The following is an 18,054-nucleotide window of genomic DNA, read 5'->3' on the forward strand; positions in this document are numbered from 1 at the left end:
CACTGTTTAAGTGCATTTGGGATGTAATTCTATCAATATTAATTCATCATTAATTCAAAACTTGACATTTACCAAACTAAAGAGCTGACAACTTGAGTCATGGATAATTTTATGAATATAATTCCCACATTTTAAGAGAGATTAGCTGGTGGGATAAGAATTTCAGCAACCCCACAAACTAGAAATGTTATCTGAAGGTGGTGTCCAAACTCATTTAAAAAAACGTGGTTGTCTATTACTATATTGATACGAAGGTAATAAAGTTAGCTAAATATGCTTGTCTAGGTTATAGGAGGTAATGTTGTCACTTTGTACTCTTTAGTAGAGGGCAGAGATATAATAATATTACCCCGTTTGAGGTGAAACAGACAAACTTTACATATTTTAATATCCAAATTGCTCTAATAATCACGTTTCACATCTCTTTTCTATGCAATGTCCCATTTAGACAGAAAGGACCGAAGTTGCGCCCATATTTCACGCAAAGAATCCTGGGAGCTAGGAATAAGGTGGATGCTGTGTATAAATATTTTCTTGCTACATTTTCTTTGTTTTAGTGTTTACACTGAGAATACTAACATTATGATATCATCACTATAATTTAAGGTTATTCTGGTAAATATTTCCATGATTAAAGCAGAGACGTCTCTGTGACACTCTTGAATTGTGGGTACTGTAGTTTATTTGGCTGAGACGGTGAATAAATTGTTTGTCGTTAAAGATAAATAAATAAATAGGTTGATATCTTACAAGCTTTTCTCTCCCTTACTATTGTTTACCAGTCAGGTAACTTTCGGCAAGTCTACTTGGATATTTCTGACATTATGCCTTACAGTCAAATCTGCTTTGGTGAAAATGATGACTCCGTTACATCACAGATACTGTTAAACTGATACTTAACAGTGGAAAATGTCAATAGAAGCTGTGTCTGCAGCGTGGTGTAACTCGACATTTTCTCATAAATGTTCTGAAAACTTCCTGTTATTTTTGGGTAGACTTCACATGTGAACACAGGTAGCTGATTTTTTTTACTCAAGCTTTTCTCATCAGACCCCTGGTTAATTATTCCTGTGAAGTCGGGGTGACCTGATGTGAGAATGTAGCAGGAGATATGTAGGAAATTTCACCCCAGGCAAGCTAGAGGGGATGATGATGGTGTGATCAGGGCTAGATTAACATAGCATCATGCACATGGGCAACAACTTTCAACTGCCTCTCAATAGCTGTCGCCTGCAAACCCCCCAATATTTATCACCACAGAATCAACAGTGAAGAAAAGTAGCATAAAGGCCAGTAAGTGATTCAGTGTCTGAGTCATCATGTCAAGAACATAAGTCCAAATGTTCAATCTGGCTTTCTGAATTAATGTAAACACTGGCATACCACTTGCGAAAGCTACTGAGTGATGTCTCACATGATGAAAACACAAGCTTGGCAGTATATCTTGCTGTGGAAGGTACTCATGTCCTGGGCAAACCGTGACCCATTGCTTCCCTCAGCAGTCTCATTGCAGGAGCAGGATGGGCCGGTCCATCATAGCAAACTACTGCTGTCCAGTTAAAGAAATACTTCTGCTAGCTGAGTTGCCCTTGTTTCCATTAGCTCTCTGATCCAAGTAGCTGGTTAAAAAAAACAATCTATTTTCACTTTATAGCTCAAGTTTTCAGCATGTCTGATGTCCCTGTCCTTTGTTATTTTCTGTTTTACGCTCCCACTTAGCTGTCGCCCTGATGTTTGTATTTTACCACTTTCTGAATGCTCTGTCGCTGACTAGCATCAAGTTGATTGGCATTACCTCTGCCCTAAAGGTTAATCCAGCTTTGGATGTGATCTACATGAAAGTAATGCATCCTCTTTCTTGTGTTTCCTGTTTTGCCAGTTTGTTTTCTCCATTCACATTACTTTTTAAATGCTGTCTTAACCAGACTCCTGTTTGAGCTTCATGGACCCACAAAGATGATTTTCCATCTGACTTAAGCTGCTCAAACCTTCAGCGAAAAACTCAGATCTGAGTCATAAAGGAGGAAAAACCTCAGAGTCAGGTCACTGTTGCCCGCGCCATTAATGCAGCAGATTGCTTCGTCTGCCACTTCTGCTAAGTAATTCTAACGTCATGCCTTGCCTTTCGAGATCCCTCTCCCCATCCAACAGGGACAGTCTCCCACTGTGAGATGCATGTGTGAACAACCAACTCAGGAGGATTTCGGGGGCAGTCTGCCTAAAACTTTCAAGAAATTTTCAGGAACGCATGTGTGAAAATGACTAAATGACTTTTCTGACACCTACCACACAGCAGCAGAAGTGATGCAGTCAAGGAACTGTGGGCCCCATGAAGGATTTAGCATTTGGCCCCACCACATCAGCCCAAATCAACCATGCACAAGATCTATCTAAGGCGTAAGTTCAAACCATTCTTTAACTGTGTGAGTTGTACTCACCTTTTATAGAAAAACGTGTTCCCGTTAGCTTGCTCCTTTCTCTTTTATGCTTTCCTATGTGATATCTTAATTTGGTATGTTACTGCTTTTTCAGACTGGCTGTGTGGCCACATCATAACCGCTGCATCACAGCTTGATTCTCATTTCGGCATGCATGTTAACAAGTCAGGGTTTTCAGACTGCCTGTGTCAGCATCACAGCTCATGCATGCGTCTCACAGAGGATAGAAGGTTGCCTATTTTTCACCGCACGCTGTGAAAATGACCAGTAAAGAGCTATATTTACCTTGATCTAGCAGACATTTATGTCCACATCTGCAGAGTATGACACAGGTTAGATAAACAGTATGGCTATACCTCCAGTTTGTGCTTTTCAAAGTAAAAACCCATTTTGTATTTATGAGAAACGCCCCTCATTTGCACACATTGCTCTTATAGAGCTCAGTTAAAAAGGGATTTTTGTCACTTGTAGGTAGATGTATTGAGGTCAAACTTGTGAAGAAAGACAGGGCTGTGACTGCAAAGAGATAAAGCCAACATACAGTACAAACTCCTGCAGTATGAAAGCTATGGTGGCATAAGCCAGAGCTGAAATGCATTGCAGCTGTCATGCGGCAAACACTCTCAGTCTGAAACAGGCATTAGGGCTCAGACACGGTGCTCCTTACTGACTGCCGGCAAGAAGCACTTGTGCCAGGATCAAGGCAGGACTGACATGACTGAAAATTAGAAACACAGAGGAAACCTAGAATTTTGGATTAGTTCAATGTGTAGAAAGTCTTCTCTTATGTTGATATGTTTTTATTGAGAAGAAAATTATGTTTTAGTATTACCTGCAATTTCCACATATGATGACCGCGCTGTGCACCAAAGCGCCGTGGGTTTGCTCTGACCAAAGGCGAGCGACCTCGCCCACTGGAAGCGAGTCTAGGGCGCTGCACTGTGGCGGGCAGCCCTGATCAGTGGGCCGAGCTCACGGGACAACTGTGAGTTCACACAGGAATAGTATATAAACAGTGGACTATTTTACCTTTTAGGGTTAATTTATTATCTATTCTGGTATAAGTCCATGACAGTATTGCTTCCACCATTAGCTGAGTACATAAGGAAGTTAAAAGGTTAATGTTTGCTTAAAGGATCTGTGGTTTTATATAAAATTCTTTGGCTAAATGTCCTCAAAAGACAACTTTTCCTTGTCAGTGGGGCCGTTGTAGCTATGTGACCCATTGACCTCTCGGTGACCCTTTGTTCTCGCTGTTGATATAGAGACGATTTACGATCGAGAGTACATTAGGTCGTATTTTGAAAGAACTGAATATTCTACACTTGTGACTTCCTGTTTGGAGCTTTCTGATCAACGAGAATCAAGGAGTGGTGCTGCCACTGCTGGACTGGAGCGTGGGCAGTGGAACAGCTCTAATAGACTGGAGAGGGAGCGATTTGCTCCACAGTGCAATTTGCCGGCAGATCTCGGCGCGGTCACTGTTTGTGGAAACTGGAGGTTAGGGTCAGATAGTGTCTGTCATGGGCCCTTATAATTGTTCTAACCTCCCCCCTCTGCAGCCTCCCTGGATATAGAATGAAGTATAGAAATAACCAATGACTTGTCAATTTCAATGAGCTTAGAAACTTAAGTTTTAATACCAGTCTGTTTCACAACAAGCTAAAAATTGAAAACAGGAGCTTTAAAAGGACATTTTCATTATATTTGACTTTACACAGGCAGTGCTTAAATGGCATTGATTTTCTAACAAATGTCTGGCATTTTTAGAACATTTAAGTGCTAATCATTTGATATTACTGGGTAAAAGTATGTAGGCTTCTAACATTATCAGAAGTAAAAGTTGTGTATTCTGAGTGGTTCAGGTTGAAGTAATATTGCCACTGGCAGTTAAAATTCCATATACTCTAGATTCATTTCATATAAAGTGAAATATTTCAAGACTATTTTGTTTTAATCTTGATAACAGATTACAGCTCATGAAAATCAAAAATCCACATCTCAAAATATTTGAATATTGTGGAAAAGTCCAAAGGTTTCCTGAGCCTTCATCCCCTCGCTCTGGTTCTGTTCACACTACCACATTAATGGGGAAGACTGCTGACTTGACAAGTGCCCAGATGACAATCATTGTCTTCCTCCACAAGGAGGGTAAGCTACATAAGGTCATTGCTGAAAGGGCAGGCTGTTCTCAGAAGTCATCATCATCTCACCTGGACTAAAAGAACTGGACCGTTGCTCAGTGGTCCAGAGTCCTGTTTTCAGATGAATGTAAAGTTTTAATTTTATTTGGAAATCAAGGTCCCAGAGTCTGGAGGAAGATCCAAGAGGCACAGAATTCAAGGTGCTTGAGGTCCAGTGTTTTCAGTTTGGTTTGGTTTGGGATGGTTTGAGGTGCCATATCATCTGTTGTTGGTCCACTGTGCTTTATCAAGTCCAGGATCAATGCTGTCAGCGCTCTACCAGGAGATTTTAGAGCACTTCATACTTCCGTATGAGCAGCTGAGAAGCTTTCATCTCACAGTGAAACCAAAACTACCAAAAACTGGTTTGCTCACCATGGTTTTACTGTGCTTGCAGTCAGCTGGCCTGACCTGGACCCTGTAAAAAATCTCTGGGGAAATGTTAAGAGGAAGATAAGAGACATCAGACTCAACAACACAGACGAGCTGAAGGCTGCTATCAGAGCAACCTGGGCTTCATAACACCCCAGCAGTGCCACAGACTGGCTGGCTCCATGCCACATCGGATATATGCAGTAATTTGCTTACTAAGTGCATAAATGAGCATTTGGACTGATGTTTTGTGATATTCTAACATTTTAAGATTGTGGGGTTTTGTTTTGTGTGAGCTGTAATCACCAAAATTAAAACAAAAGAAGTTGTGAAATGTTTCCCTTCATACTGATAGAGCTGAAAGTTTCACTTCTTGGATTAAATCAGGAAAAACAAACTTTTTCATGATATTCTGTTTTTTCTGAGGCACATGTATTTGTGAATGAGTTTCAGTGTTCTGGACATTTTAGTTTGTTTAGTTTGTAACAGTTTATCACTCTATCACTGATGGGGGCGTGTATCTGATCTCTATCTGTGGAGTAACCAGGAGTAACTTAAGCTGTCTGCTTTAGGGGGTTGTTCAGTTCTGGTGCGTCAAACGTGCAGGGAACATCCTGTACCGAGATTGCGCACGTGCAACCCGCCTTCCTCTCTGGTGCAACACGCACGCGCATGCACTCAAAAACAACTTGCCATCTGTGACACAATCACCACATCACATCAGCATAACAACATGACCCAGAAGCGCCGTGTGCACTCTTGAACTTTAGTGAGGAGGGAAGAGGGGACTCGTAGGAGAAGGAGAAGCACCTCCTCTTCCCGGGAACTGTTTACTGCGTAGCCGGAGGAGGAGCTGCTGGAGGGCGGCTGTGGGCTACACGCGCTCCCGCCAAGAAACTGTTTGATCAGAGTTTTTCCTGGAAATTTGGGGGATCTGCCACCAAATATTCAAAAATAGAGGCGGAGTTCGGCGATCCGAGAGGAAGGCGAGAAGTTCCTTCTCTGTTTGGGCTAACACCGCATTTACTATGCTCAAACACAGACTTTGTCCGCAGTTGTTCTTGGACCTTACAACCTCGTGTCTCCTATCGTGCGAGCGTTTGACACATTCAATGAAGGGATCACCATAAATCTATCCGTAGGCGTGGAGTAAATGCAGGATTTAAGCAGAACAGAGGAGGATATTTTTGTTCAGGGGAGGCGTGGTGCTCCTCTGCTTGCAGTGAAATGCTGCTTCATCATGACATTCCCACACTTCCAACTGTAACGCTACAGCAGTATCGATGACCACGTCAGCATTCATCACGGTGTGAGGAAAGCACAGAGCCACATGGGGATTTGTTTGAGTCATGTGCAAATAAAGCAGGAAAACACCTCCCTTTATGACTGTTATAACATGATCTGAGTCACTTTATTCTCAGACAAAAACAGCCCTAGGGGAACAACGTGGAGCATATCCAATTATTGTCCACACAGTTCGTGCAACAGAAGCAGCCTTGCTCAATTCCTGCTGCTGCACCCCCACAGCCGAGTGGGATTTTCTAGGAACTTCACCCATGAATGAACCACCCACTGCACTCATTTTCTTAGCTCAGGGTCTTGTTACACTTCCAAGTGGACCAGTTGCATTACATACACTCAAGCTGAGTGTATATAAATGTATTTATAGGCTCGTAAATGTGTGTGTATTGTCAGTCAGGCGAGATTAATAGAGCTACTTAACACTAATGTTAATGCACGACAACACATGCAGCTGCATCATAAGTCTATTATAAGGAGCCTCTATCCATATAAGGTTAAAGGTTATTATGAGCACACATGTGCTGCATATTGAATAGATAGTGTGGCATTGGCTTCACACCTCCCTGACAAACCAGCGTCTGCTTTAATTGAGGGAAATGAAAAACATCACATGGTGCAGGAGACAAAGGCCTGACACCAGACTCCACTGTAAAGCCTTGAGAAGAGAAGAGGTCCATCAGGCTGCTGTGTTAACACAGAGGAAATACATATAACTGACGCCCTATTGAAAGAACATCTCTAATTAAATGAGTGGGAATTCTGGCTTTGCAGGATTAAGAAATGCATTACGCTTGGCTGGCTCCTACCTCTCATAATGCAGAAAAAAGTATGAGTCATTGCAAAACTCCTGCGTGTCCACATTTCAGCTCAGCTTAAATGTATCATTATTGATGAAAAGGAGCTGCAACTTTATTCATCTTATTTTTAGAAAGGAATATCCAACTATTTATGAAATTTAATGTACACATGCTTAACATTGGGTGTCAGGAATTTTTTTACCCGTTTTAATACTATGACTAATATACACATAGTTCACTTTAAGTTGTCATGGAGCAGTCATAAAGGCTGTAAGAGTCCAACAATCATGACTGCATAACATGCTCATAAAAGCCCACAGCCTCTGATGTGTACCTGGTCAATATGAGGTTATGAAACATTCGATATATACTGTACAGCCAGGTGTTAGATTTATGAGTAGAGGAACAACAGTCCAAAAAGACTTCAGTTTATGAGATACACCCAGTGGTGTAGAGGTGCCAGGAGAAGTGGTTATAATCTTAATTTATCCCCTTCATTTGTAAGAAAACCACCCTGTGTTATCCTGCATATTTAGTCGACCCAATGTGGGCCTTTAGTTTTCTCACTTGTAATTCTGTTGCTTCAGTGAGTAGCTTATTATGATTCACAAAAAAAAAAAAATGTTCTACTACACTGAAGTTTCCCAAGAGCACAGTGGCCTCCATGTTTTTAAAATGGAAAGAGTCTGGCACAACCAGGGCTCTTTCCAGAGCTGGTTGTCTGGCCAAACCAAGCAACTGGGGGGGGGGGGGCTAGTAAGAGAAATGACCAAGAACAAAGTTCCAGAAGGACAACCATCACAGCAGCCCTCCACTGATTTGGGCTTTATGGCAGAGTGACTAGATGTAAGCTTCTCCGCTGTGCAAAACACATGAAACTCCACTTGGAGTTTGCAAACCTGAAGGACTCTCAGACTGTGAAAAGTGAAGCTTAGCATTAGTTCATGCAGGACATGATAGTCATACACTCAGCCGGGATCAGCTGATGGCCAGCTGATCCCAATTATCCCCTCCCAGCTCCCACAGTCAATCACAGCTCTTTCTCTCACATGACATTCTTCTCACTAATCCTTGCTTGCATTAATGCTGATGCACTACACTGCTGCCGCTGGCAAAGCTTAACCTCCTCCACCCCAGCCTCCTCCATTATAGCATAAAGCTTGTTGCACCATCATATTGAGATTTATGTTACTATGTATCACCTGCTTTTGAACCAACTTTATTGTATTCAGTACACATTGTCATTAATGTATCCATATGGGTGTTTCTAGTTATATGCTCTCTTTAAAGTTAAAGCATGCTACTTGACTAACCCAGGGAGCATATTTTGAGCAGAGCCCTCTCTGCCAAGAAAACTGTATAATCCATCTTGCAATAAAATAGTAAACTGTATGACGAGAGTGTTCCTGACTACAACAAGATTCTCTGTCTGATGAAACTAAGATTGAACTGTTTGGCCTCAATTCTAAATGTTAGTCTGAAGAAAAACCAGGCACCACTCATCACCTGCCCAACTAACCTTGCAAAGCAGATGGATACACCCGTTTCCTTGTTTTTCACTGGCGAATCCATCTTGCAAAGCTCCCATCTGAACCATTTGGGCCCGGTTAGAAAGTGACAGGACCAATCAGCGATGAGGGGCAGCAGAGTTGTGACGTAAACAAGCAGCAGCAGGAGCTGGTGCAGTTATGGAGGGAGAGATTATCGTGGATGCGGCTAAAGCGCCAGTTTTATCAGAACTTGACAACGTTAAAAGAAGAACAAAGAACAGCAGTTAGTCGTTTTCTTTTCAAAAACGACAAAAGTCGAGTACTTACATGTCTATAGTCGCCATGTTTAGCGTTATTCCTCAGTAGCTGCGCACGTGCAGCTTGCTAGCAGCAATGTCACGTGCTTTGTTGCTCTGATTGGCCTGTAGAGATATGACAGACAGAACGTTCATCCAATCATATTCTGAGGATTTTTCAAAGCCTCTGCCTTTTCTCAAACGTTTCTTATTGAAGCTTTCCCAGATGGATGTGTGAAACACATCCATCTGGCGTGTCAGGTTACTGCCCAACACCATCCTGACAGAAAGGCATGCTGGTGGCAGCATCATGCTGTGGGGGTGTTTTTCAGCAGCAGGGACTGGGAGACTGGTCAGAGTTGAGAGAAATCTGAATGGAGCTAAGGACAGAGATACGCTTAATGAAAGCCTGTTCCGCTCAGGACCTCAGACTGGGCTGAAGGTTCACCTTCCAACATGAGAGTGACCCTAAGCACACAGCCAAGACAACACAGGAGTGGCTTAGGGACAACTCTGAACAACATAGAGTTGCCCAGTCAGAGCCCTGACTTGAGCCCTATTGAACATGTCTGGAGAGACCTGAAAATGACTGTCCACCAACGGTCCCCATCCAACCTGAATGAACTTCAGAGGATGTGTAAAGAAGGCAGAAAATCCCCAAATCCGGGTGGAGGAAACTTGTAACATATTCAGAAAGACTTGGCTGTAACTGCTGCTAAAAGGTGCTTCAATTAGTACTGAGTAAAGGGTCTAGACCTTATGTCAGTGTTATATTTCAGTTTTTTCTTTTTAATAAATTTGCTAAATTTTCTAAAATTCTGCTTTTAGTTTGTCATTATGGGGTACTGAGTGTAAATTAATGAGAGGAAAAAATGACCTGAAACGATTGTAGCATCAGGCTGCAACATAACAGAATTGAGAAGAGTGAAGGGGTCTGAATACTCTCTGAATGTACTACTCTACCCTGCACTACACTGGATACACAAAACCAAGGTGTAAGAAAGCACAGGCATGTTTTTCCTCTGGTAGAATATTTGCCGATATTGGCTGATGGGTGGATTTCCATGAAATGAATATAATTGTAAGTCAATCCTTTAAAAGTGTCTCAATTTCCATTTATTTTTGGGGTTGCTTTTACAACAATTTGGAATTTTACAAATAAAGAAAATGTACCCCCTCAAATTTTTGGAATGTAGTTTTATCCTGGGGGTTGGATGGTAAGCTTTGGCAGGCCTGATGTGGCCCTTGGGCCGCAACTGCCATAAAATGCCAATTTCTCATGGAACTTAATGTGGCCTCCACACTTGCTATCTGTCATGAAGAGACACACACAAACTTGAACATACAGACTAACCTTATGCCAAGTGTCAAGTGAGTTTACATCAGTGTTATAGAGTTCAAGAGCAGCTTTGGGGACAAGTGGAGGACTGAGCTAAATTAGGATCACAGCACATAAGTGAACCAGGGACACAAAGTGCGACCTGTCTGCAGCTAAAGCCTTATGGGTCACAGAGGGTGGATTATTTTACACTCTAAGACAGTGTTGCTCAACCCTGCTCAACAAAAGAGCCAAATTGTTGGAAAATACATTTGCAAGAGCCACAATCTGTTGTGAAAAATGCGTTAAAGTGGCATCTAAAATAAATTAAGAGGCAAATATTGTCAAAAAGTGGCAAAAAAATGGGTGAAAAGAGGCAAAATATGCATAAAATGGCAAATAATGGATGTAAAGTGGTAGAGATGAGAAAAAAAGGAGGCAGAAAAGAGCAGGAAGCTGCAAAACTGGTGAGAAGTGACAAAGAAAATCACAGGTGGCAAAAATGGTCAAAAAGTGGCAAAATAAAGAGTGAAAAGCAAAAATGGGCAAAACAAGCAGAAAAGTGTGAAGAAGGGGAACGAAAGTGGCAAAACGGGAGGAAAAGTGGCATTTGATGGCAAAAGGCAACTAAAATGGGTGAAAATGGCAAAATAGAATGGTAGAAAAGGGGCAAAAATTGCAAAAAGCAGGATAAAAGTGGCAGAAATGGGATAACAGTTGCAAAAAGAAGTGGCAGAAATGGGGTAAAGACAGTTAAAAGGGATTGAAAGTGAAAAAATGGGTAAAAAATGGGAACAAGGGCAATGGAAACATGCAGACAAAAATAAGGTTCACAATTAAATTTGACATTTAAAGCTACTGTATAAGAGATGGAAACAGACTGATTAAAGTGACTTGCAATGGATAATTTCTGAGGTCAAAGTTTCCCTTTTTTAAGGTACTCTGGGGGGAAAATATTTCAAATGAAGACATTAAAGAGCCACAAATCATCCCGAAAGAACCACGTGGCCACGTGTTGAGTATCACTGCTCTAAGACAACAACACACATGACTCCTCCATGACACAGACCGATGTCTTAACCACACCTCTGGTTAGAAGCCACTAGCCTATGTGACTATAACAAGAGCATATAACGCCCCGTATCTCACATTCTTCTACTGAAACACGGACATCATGAGGAATGAGGACCCTGGAGTATGTTAAGAAATAATCCTTTAAGTGGCCTACCCTTTCAGTCCTGCGTCTGGTGTAAATAACAGCAGCTGCATTACTGTAGCCTTATGTCGCTTGTATGGTTTGACCTTCACTGATTGACACCTGCAAGACGAATAGTGTTGCAGCTGAAGGCTGGACGGCCACCTAAACCAGCGGCCATTGGTTTCTAAACCATCAAGTGTATAAAATTTAAAGCACTATGTAGCCTCTACGCGCCATACAGGGCGTCTAAAGTCTGCCAGTTGTTTTGCCGTCTTTGGGGTTATCGTGAAAAAATGATAAATTTAGACGCTATTCGGTGTTTTGTTATCAGTACGGGTACATCTGTTCCCTGAAAACAATCCTGAGGTTTTTCGTTCCTTCTGTTCTCGTTTGCTCTCGCGCACCAGCAGTTACGCTTCTTTCAAACCATCTTTAACTATGGCAGTGGGTCAGAAATGTTTTTATGATTTCACAAACTGAGCCCCCCAGGCCTGTTGCTTTACAAACATACAAACATATAAACCGTCCTTATAGAAATCTACAATAAACAGCTTCCGCAGTAAACAGGCTCCGCCAGCATGAGGCAACAGTGTGGGCCTATGGGGGCGTGGCTTCATGGGTTCATTTTAGGACCTGAGCTGCTGCCTCTTCAGGATATGTCGTAAATTTTACCTTTATTGTTCAGGAAGAAGTAAAGCGGACATTGTCATGGGAAATAGAGAAAAAAACGGAGGATGTTAACTTATTCACATTAGACTGAATTCTGTTTCAAGTATGTATCGAAAACGTATGTTTGGGTGTCTTGTGGGATTGATCTGCTGTTTCTCTTTTAGAATCAGAATCGAGTTTTATTGCCACAAACAAATAATATGACTTGGTACTTGGTGCGAAACTGATAACATGGAAGAAGAAAACAAACGTTAAGAGATCAATAAAAAATAACGGACTAGAAACTTGAAACAGATTTTTACAGAAAAATAAAGTGGCATAATGACAATTTAAGATACAATATAAACATCACAAAAGTATGTACAAGGTTCCAAAATGGAGAAGCTGTCCAGATGTGCAGCTATACTGGTGATTAGGTTACAGGTAGTGGAGAGATGGGTTATGTATGTTCAGGTAGTCCATCCTCTGTTGTGCTTCAGCTCCCACCTAAGGTCCTGGGTGATGAAAGTCCCCAGAGTTTTTCCCTCATTGACAGCAAATTAATGGACCAGTGGCTGAACAGGAGGCCAATGAGTATATATATATATAAATTGTTGCTCCAGCATGCTCATCTTTGTCAAATGTTCTATTTGTGTTACTGAAATAGTTTTACATTTACAATGTTAAACACATCTGCTGTTTTTTCAGTGGTTGGTTCGATTTTTTTTTATTTATATTGTCGAAATGAACACGTATCAATCTATTAACTAGGGATACCCAAATTTCCCAGTCCTCTTGGGTTTCTGAAGGCAGCATCAATCTGGTTCCGCCCTCCTTCAACCATTCCCTACCTCTGATTGGTCCAGTGTTCCATCACTCTCCCTTGTATAGGCAATTTCATAAAGCGAGTCACGTTTCTTTCCAGCCAATCACAGGCCAGTTTTCTCATGACACCGTGGGATTCCGCGAAATTGTTTCTTGGAGTTCGAGAGGAGCTTCTCGCAGTGAAATAGGACAAGTTGACGCATGTGTGGCAGCGCAAAGAAAGGCGGAATAAACGCAGACGCGATAGCTTAGTGGAAAAGCGCAGTGTTTTTATTGACCCGGCGGTCAGAGAAAGATTCAGAACTAAAGGAGGAAGGAGAGAGGAGGAACCGGGAGCGTTACATGCTGCTATCTTTACCGTGGGGGTGTTTATTTCTCCACCCTGCACCCTGAACGAGAAAACGCAGCCTTTGCGGAATAGTCACATTGAAGACGACACGTGTGGATGGTTAACCACATGTTTCCTGGGAGGACTGAGGGCTGATTGCCTCTAACGATCCGTTTTATCGGGTAAATTTTCTAAAGAGCTACTTTAGATTTATCTCCCCTTTCTCTCTTTCTTTCTTTCTCTTCTGTGGAGATGTCGGAGGTCGAGCTCTCTGCAGACTGTGTCCCCACCAGAACACCGGGGCGGACAGAGGACATTTTGAAAGAGACCCCTGAGAACAGGACTTTACTCATGGTGGCTATGATTTTATTGGACTTGAACAAATGCAGACCTAACGTCGGAGGAGGCGGCAGATGTCTCGGAGGCAGCGGCGCCGGCTCGGTGGAGAAGGAGCGGGGGAGTTGCCGGTTGAACGCCGGGGACAGCCAGAGGGGCTCGGTGCCACCCAAACAGTCCCGGAACAAGAGGGCGGCGACGGAGGTGGTAGCCGTGAGACAGGAGTGTCCCGAGAAGAGACACTGCTGCCCTTTCACGGGCTGTGGGAAGATGTACGGCAAGTCATCCCACCTCAAAGCCCACCTAAGGGTGCACACTGGTAAGCAGGCGCTCTGTTGATGACAGCCAAACCAGTCTGCGATCAGTAGTATTCAGCTCTTTGTTTACATGAGTTTAAACTACATCCAGCTGTTTTATTCTAAGCAGACTGTTATAGCCAGTGACCCACATGTAATTATAAAGTGATACTTTAGTGCTGATGAATACCTGTGATGTTATAAAGCTGGCTTATTGTCCAAAGCTGTGACATGAGTGAGACACCACATGTTCCTGTAATGAATAACAGATTATAGGAAAGGCGGTCCTGTGAAATTTGCCCCTTGCTGGGGGTGTGACTGACGGGACCATAACGGGCCAAAGGCAGGCTGAGAGGGGAGGACGGGTGAGGGTGGGGTGGGGGTTATCTTAGAAATCGCGGGGGGCTGAGTTTTAATGTGCTTTTGACACGCACCCACACCGAGATACAGGAACATCGCGTGCCGCCGCCCATATTTGCGCTTCACGTTAGATTGTTGAGCTGGAATAAGTCATCCACAAGCAGCACTAGACACGATGACATCCAAAATAACGCCCACCCAAGCATTACTCTTATTAATAAAGCATCAGAGATTAAAGATGAATTTCCTTTAATAAACGTTATTGTAACAACAGCGAGTGACAGTGTCGTAAATGTCGACATCTTGGCTTATAATTCACTTGCAGGTCACTGCGACACTGTTGTCCCCACATGTTCTTGTCCTGAGGTAACCTCTCTGCACCACTATTTCCTCATACGTCATCCTCCTCCTCCTCCCCACTGGAGTCGGGCTGTAAACAAGGGTAGACATGTGGTTCAGTGGAGCACGTGCAAGAGGAGGGAAGCCATGAGGCTTTTTTCCTTTTTTTTTTTGTTTTTTTTTAGATTTCTTATCTTGGTTCATTATTTTTAAATCAATATGTTGTGTTATTGTTCCAAGAACGAGTTGGTTATTTAGTAGTCAGGACATCACAAAATTTTAGATTTCGGTGGAAAAAAAAAAAAACAGGAATCCACACTTTTAGTGGACCGCTGTACTTTCTCCCTCCACTGATTTCTGGCTTTTTTTTGTATCTTGTTTTTTTTCTTTTTGATTAATTAAAAGCCGTTTTCTCACAAGAGCTAGAAATTTGCTCTGAATTAATGTCTGAAAGAATGGATGTAAATGAAAAATGCTGAATGACTGGTTAGTTATGTTTTTGGTTCTTTTTGGACACGCCTTTAAAGAATTTGATTGCATTTTGGGTATCATATACTTTAAACACAGTTAAATGAAAATATCATAACTCAGTATCAGAGATTAATATTGGCAAACTGTTAAACAGCATTCACGCTCTCTAATAAGTAGGGTTGGGTAAACTTTGTGTTTTTTTCTGATATCAACACCCAACTGATACTTTTCCAAAAGGTGCCGGTGCCTAAACGATACTTGAATCGATACATGTAAGAGAAAAAAAGTGTGTTGATACCCGGCAGCTGAATGAAAGCTGTATCAATTTTGTAAATGAATCAGAAATCAGGAAATAAAATGCCATTAGAATATAAAATTAAAGGAAGCCGGTGTAGTGTCTTCACATAATGTATTTTGTGCCTTCCCCTGGAGTGAGAAGGATCCCGTTGGGGTGGTGAGGTACCAAAATGAAGCACTAAAATCTGTCTTTGGATGTGTTGGAACCAGTACTATGTTGGTACCGGATTTCGATGCTCATCCTCACTTATAAGGCTAACGAAATGTCTAATGATGGAACAGTACATTTAGAAATAGTCTTCGAGATGACCACTTAGTTTATTGGCCTCAAAACTATTACAGTCTCTGTTGAGGACAACAAAGAATACATTCTTTTTCCATGAACGAGTTTGCATTGAACAGAAGTATTATTTTCAGTGTTAAAACAGAGGTGCACAGGTGCAAACTTTACGGTAATTTCTCAAATTTATTGTTGCCATCAGATGTTGCAAAGGTAGGGGTTTAAACCCCAAAATTTTCTACATGCTGGGGTTTTAATAAAGGCAGAGGCAGCAGAATAATACTAAAGTAAACATTATTGATATTATTACAGACAAAGCAGCATGGCCTGTTGGTCCCAAAACAATAAGAAAGGAAGCCAATATCAGCAAAACTCAAGGGGTTAAAGTTGAGCGTGTTATGCAATCAAAGGAAAGTCCTCAAACTTTGCTGTTATAAATCTGCGTGTGCATGTTTATGTGTTTTCCCTCAGGTGAGCGCCCATTCGAGTGCACCTGGCCAGATTGTGGTAAGAAGTTCTCCCGGTCAGACGAGCTGACACGTCACTACCGCACACACACGGGTGAGAAGCGCTTCAACTGTCCGCTGTGTGACAAGTGCTTCATGAGGAGCGACCACCTGACCAAACATGCCCGGCGACACGCAGGCTTCCATCCCAGCATGCTCCAGGGCTGCGGCGCGGCCAAGAGACGCCGCTGCTCCGTATCCGTGTCCTCCTCTGACTCCGGAGACCAAAGCCCATCTGGGGTGTGAGAAACACCCACACAGTGTACATAGATACATAAAGGAACATGCATTAGAGTGAGCCTTGTACAAACACAGGCACGGCCACGTGTGTGATGTGTGCACCTTTACATAAATCCTGTCCAGACAGACAAACCAAGCAGACCACTATTCAGAAAGTTTGTTAATGCATGTTAGAATATGCAACAGCAAACAATCATTAATGAGAAGCCACTGTGGTCAAAGCAGAGCCTCCCCCTCTCATTGCATGAGGTGATAGGTTTATATTTGGGCTTATTTAATGCCTGTCACACAGGTTCCAGTTGCTTTGCCTTTTTTAATTCTTTAATTTGCTGTGTATAGTTTTTCTGAAATCAACCTGCAATCCAAGAGGCATTCATGTACATACACATTTTTAGACACTACATGTGCTCACTTAGCAGCACAGCCATCATTTACAATAGAACAATAGGAAATACTGCTTAAGTGAATATCATTGTTGCACACATACACTCATAAATGTGCAGTTGCTCTCCTGTCAAGGACAAGGCGAATGTACAGAATAGCAACAGTATTATCATGTAAATAGATGAAAACAGAGTATCTTTTGGATGGATTATATACTCAGTATACTGTAGTTAAATGTTATTTAGAGAGTAATAAGAAAAAGCTATTATATAGAGAATTACAGAATGTTGTATGTTTGGCTATGGACTTAGTAAGTCAGATATATTGTGAGCTTAAATGTATAGGCAGCGTGTTGAAAGCTTCATGTTGTGACATAATGATATACTTGGAAATAAGCACACCATAATACCTTTGGAAAGACGATATTACACATACACAGGTGTTGATCATCAGCCTTGAGTTGTGGTAACAGTGCAGGAAAACACAACAGGGTCAAACGTTAGAAGTAAACACTTCTTCTTCACTTGAACACTTTTTAAGGTAAAGAACATAATTCATGTTAAGTTAAAGTCTGTAAACTGTAAACAAGGACGTCTGTGCCTTCAGGGGTTTTTGTACCAGAGAGGAATTTCTACACTTTCAAACTGTGGACAAACTACCTAAACAAACATTGTCACATTCTTTTTGTTGACTGTCTCATTCGCCAACAGTGCCGGCTGCTGCACATCGAAACACTTTACTCTGTATCTGGACTGCATCATTTCAGGGAATAATGCGGTGCAATGTCATACCTAGCAGAATCACACCCCCTGGTGGTGACGTGGAAGCACAACATTTCTCACAACAGAATTCCATACTTTTTTGAATTTTCTGTCCGTTTGAGGCCCGCTCTAATGATAGCTGTGTTTATAAATCAATTAACTACATTGTGCTGCGTGTTTGTATGTATTTGTTTGGTACATTTTTTTAAAATATAATCTTTTATAATAGAAATGAAGAGACAAGAGGTCTTACTCGTCAGCTACAGGAGCCGCAAGCATTGTTTATATTCTGAGTTTTCTTTTATACGTGCCACATAACGCATTACAGCATCCAGGCAGAGTGTAAACTGAGGTTTCATTCTTAATGGACTAAAATTATAAACATTTGTAAAGTGAATTCTGTTTTTATTTGTTGCCATTTTGACAACTGTGATTAGATGTTGGTGCCTTTCAGGTTGAAGCCGTTACTTCTGATGCTACTGTACCGTAATCAGGGACTGTCTGTGCAGACCCATATCATTGCAATATACATGACTGTGTAATAATTACTGCTCAACAGTTTTAACATTAAAAGGTTTTTTCTTTCTAA

The 18,054-nt window shown here is 41.8% G+C and overlaps 1 protein-coding gene across 1 annotated transcript; it reads left to right on the plus strand.

Annotated features, from left to right (window-relative positions):
- The first annotated feature begins 13,012 nt into the window (after window positions 1-13,012).
- klf9 (Kruppel-like factor 9) lies at window positions 13,013-18,054 on the plus strand. The gene is made up of 2 exons (XM_041787965.1): window positions 13,013-13,850; window positions 16,046-18,054. Exons 1-2 carry the CDS (start codon window positions 13,448-13,450, stop codon window positions 16,324-16,326), a joined length of 684 nt encoding a protein of 227 aa, XP_041643899.1. The 5' UTR covers window positions 13,013-13,447; the 3' UTR covers window positions 16,327-18,054.

The sequence above is a fragment of the Cheilinus undulatus genome, linkage group 5 (assembly GCF_018320785.1).
Source record: "Cheilinus undulatus linkage group 5, ASM1832078v1, whole genome shotgun sequence".
NCBI lineage: Eukaryota > Metazoa > Chordata > Actinopteri > Labriformes > Labridae > Cheilinus > Cheilinus undulatus.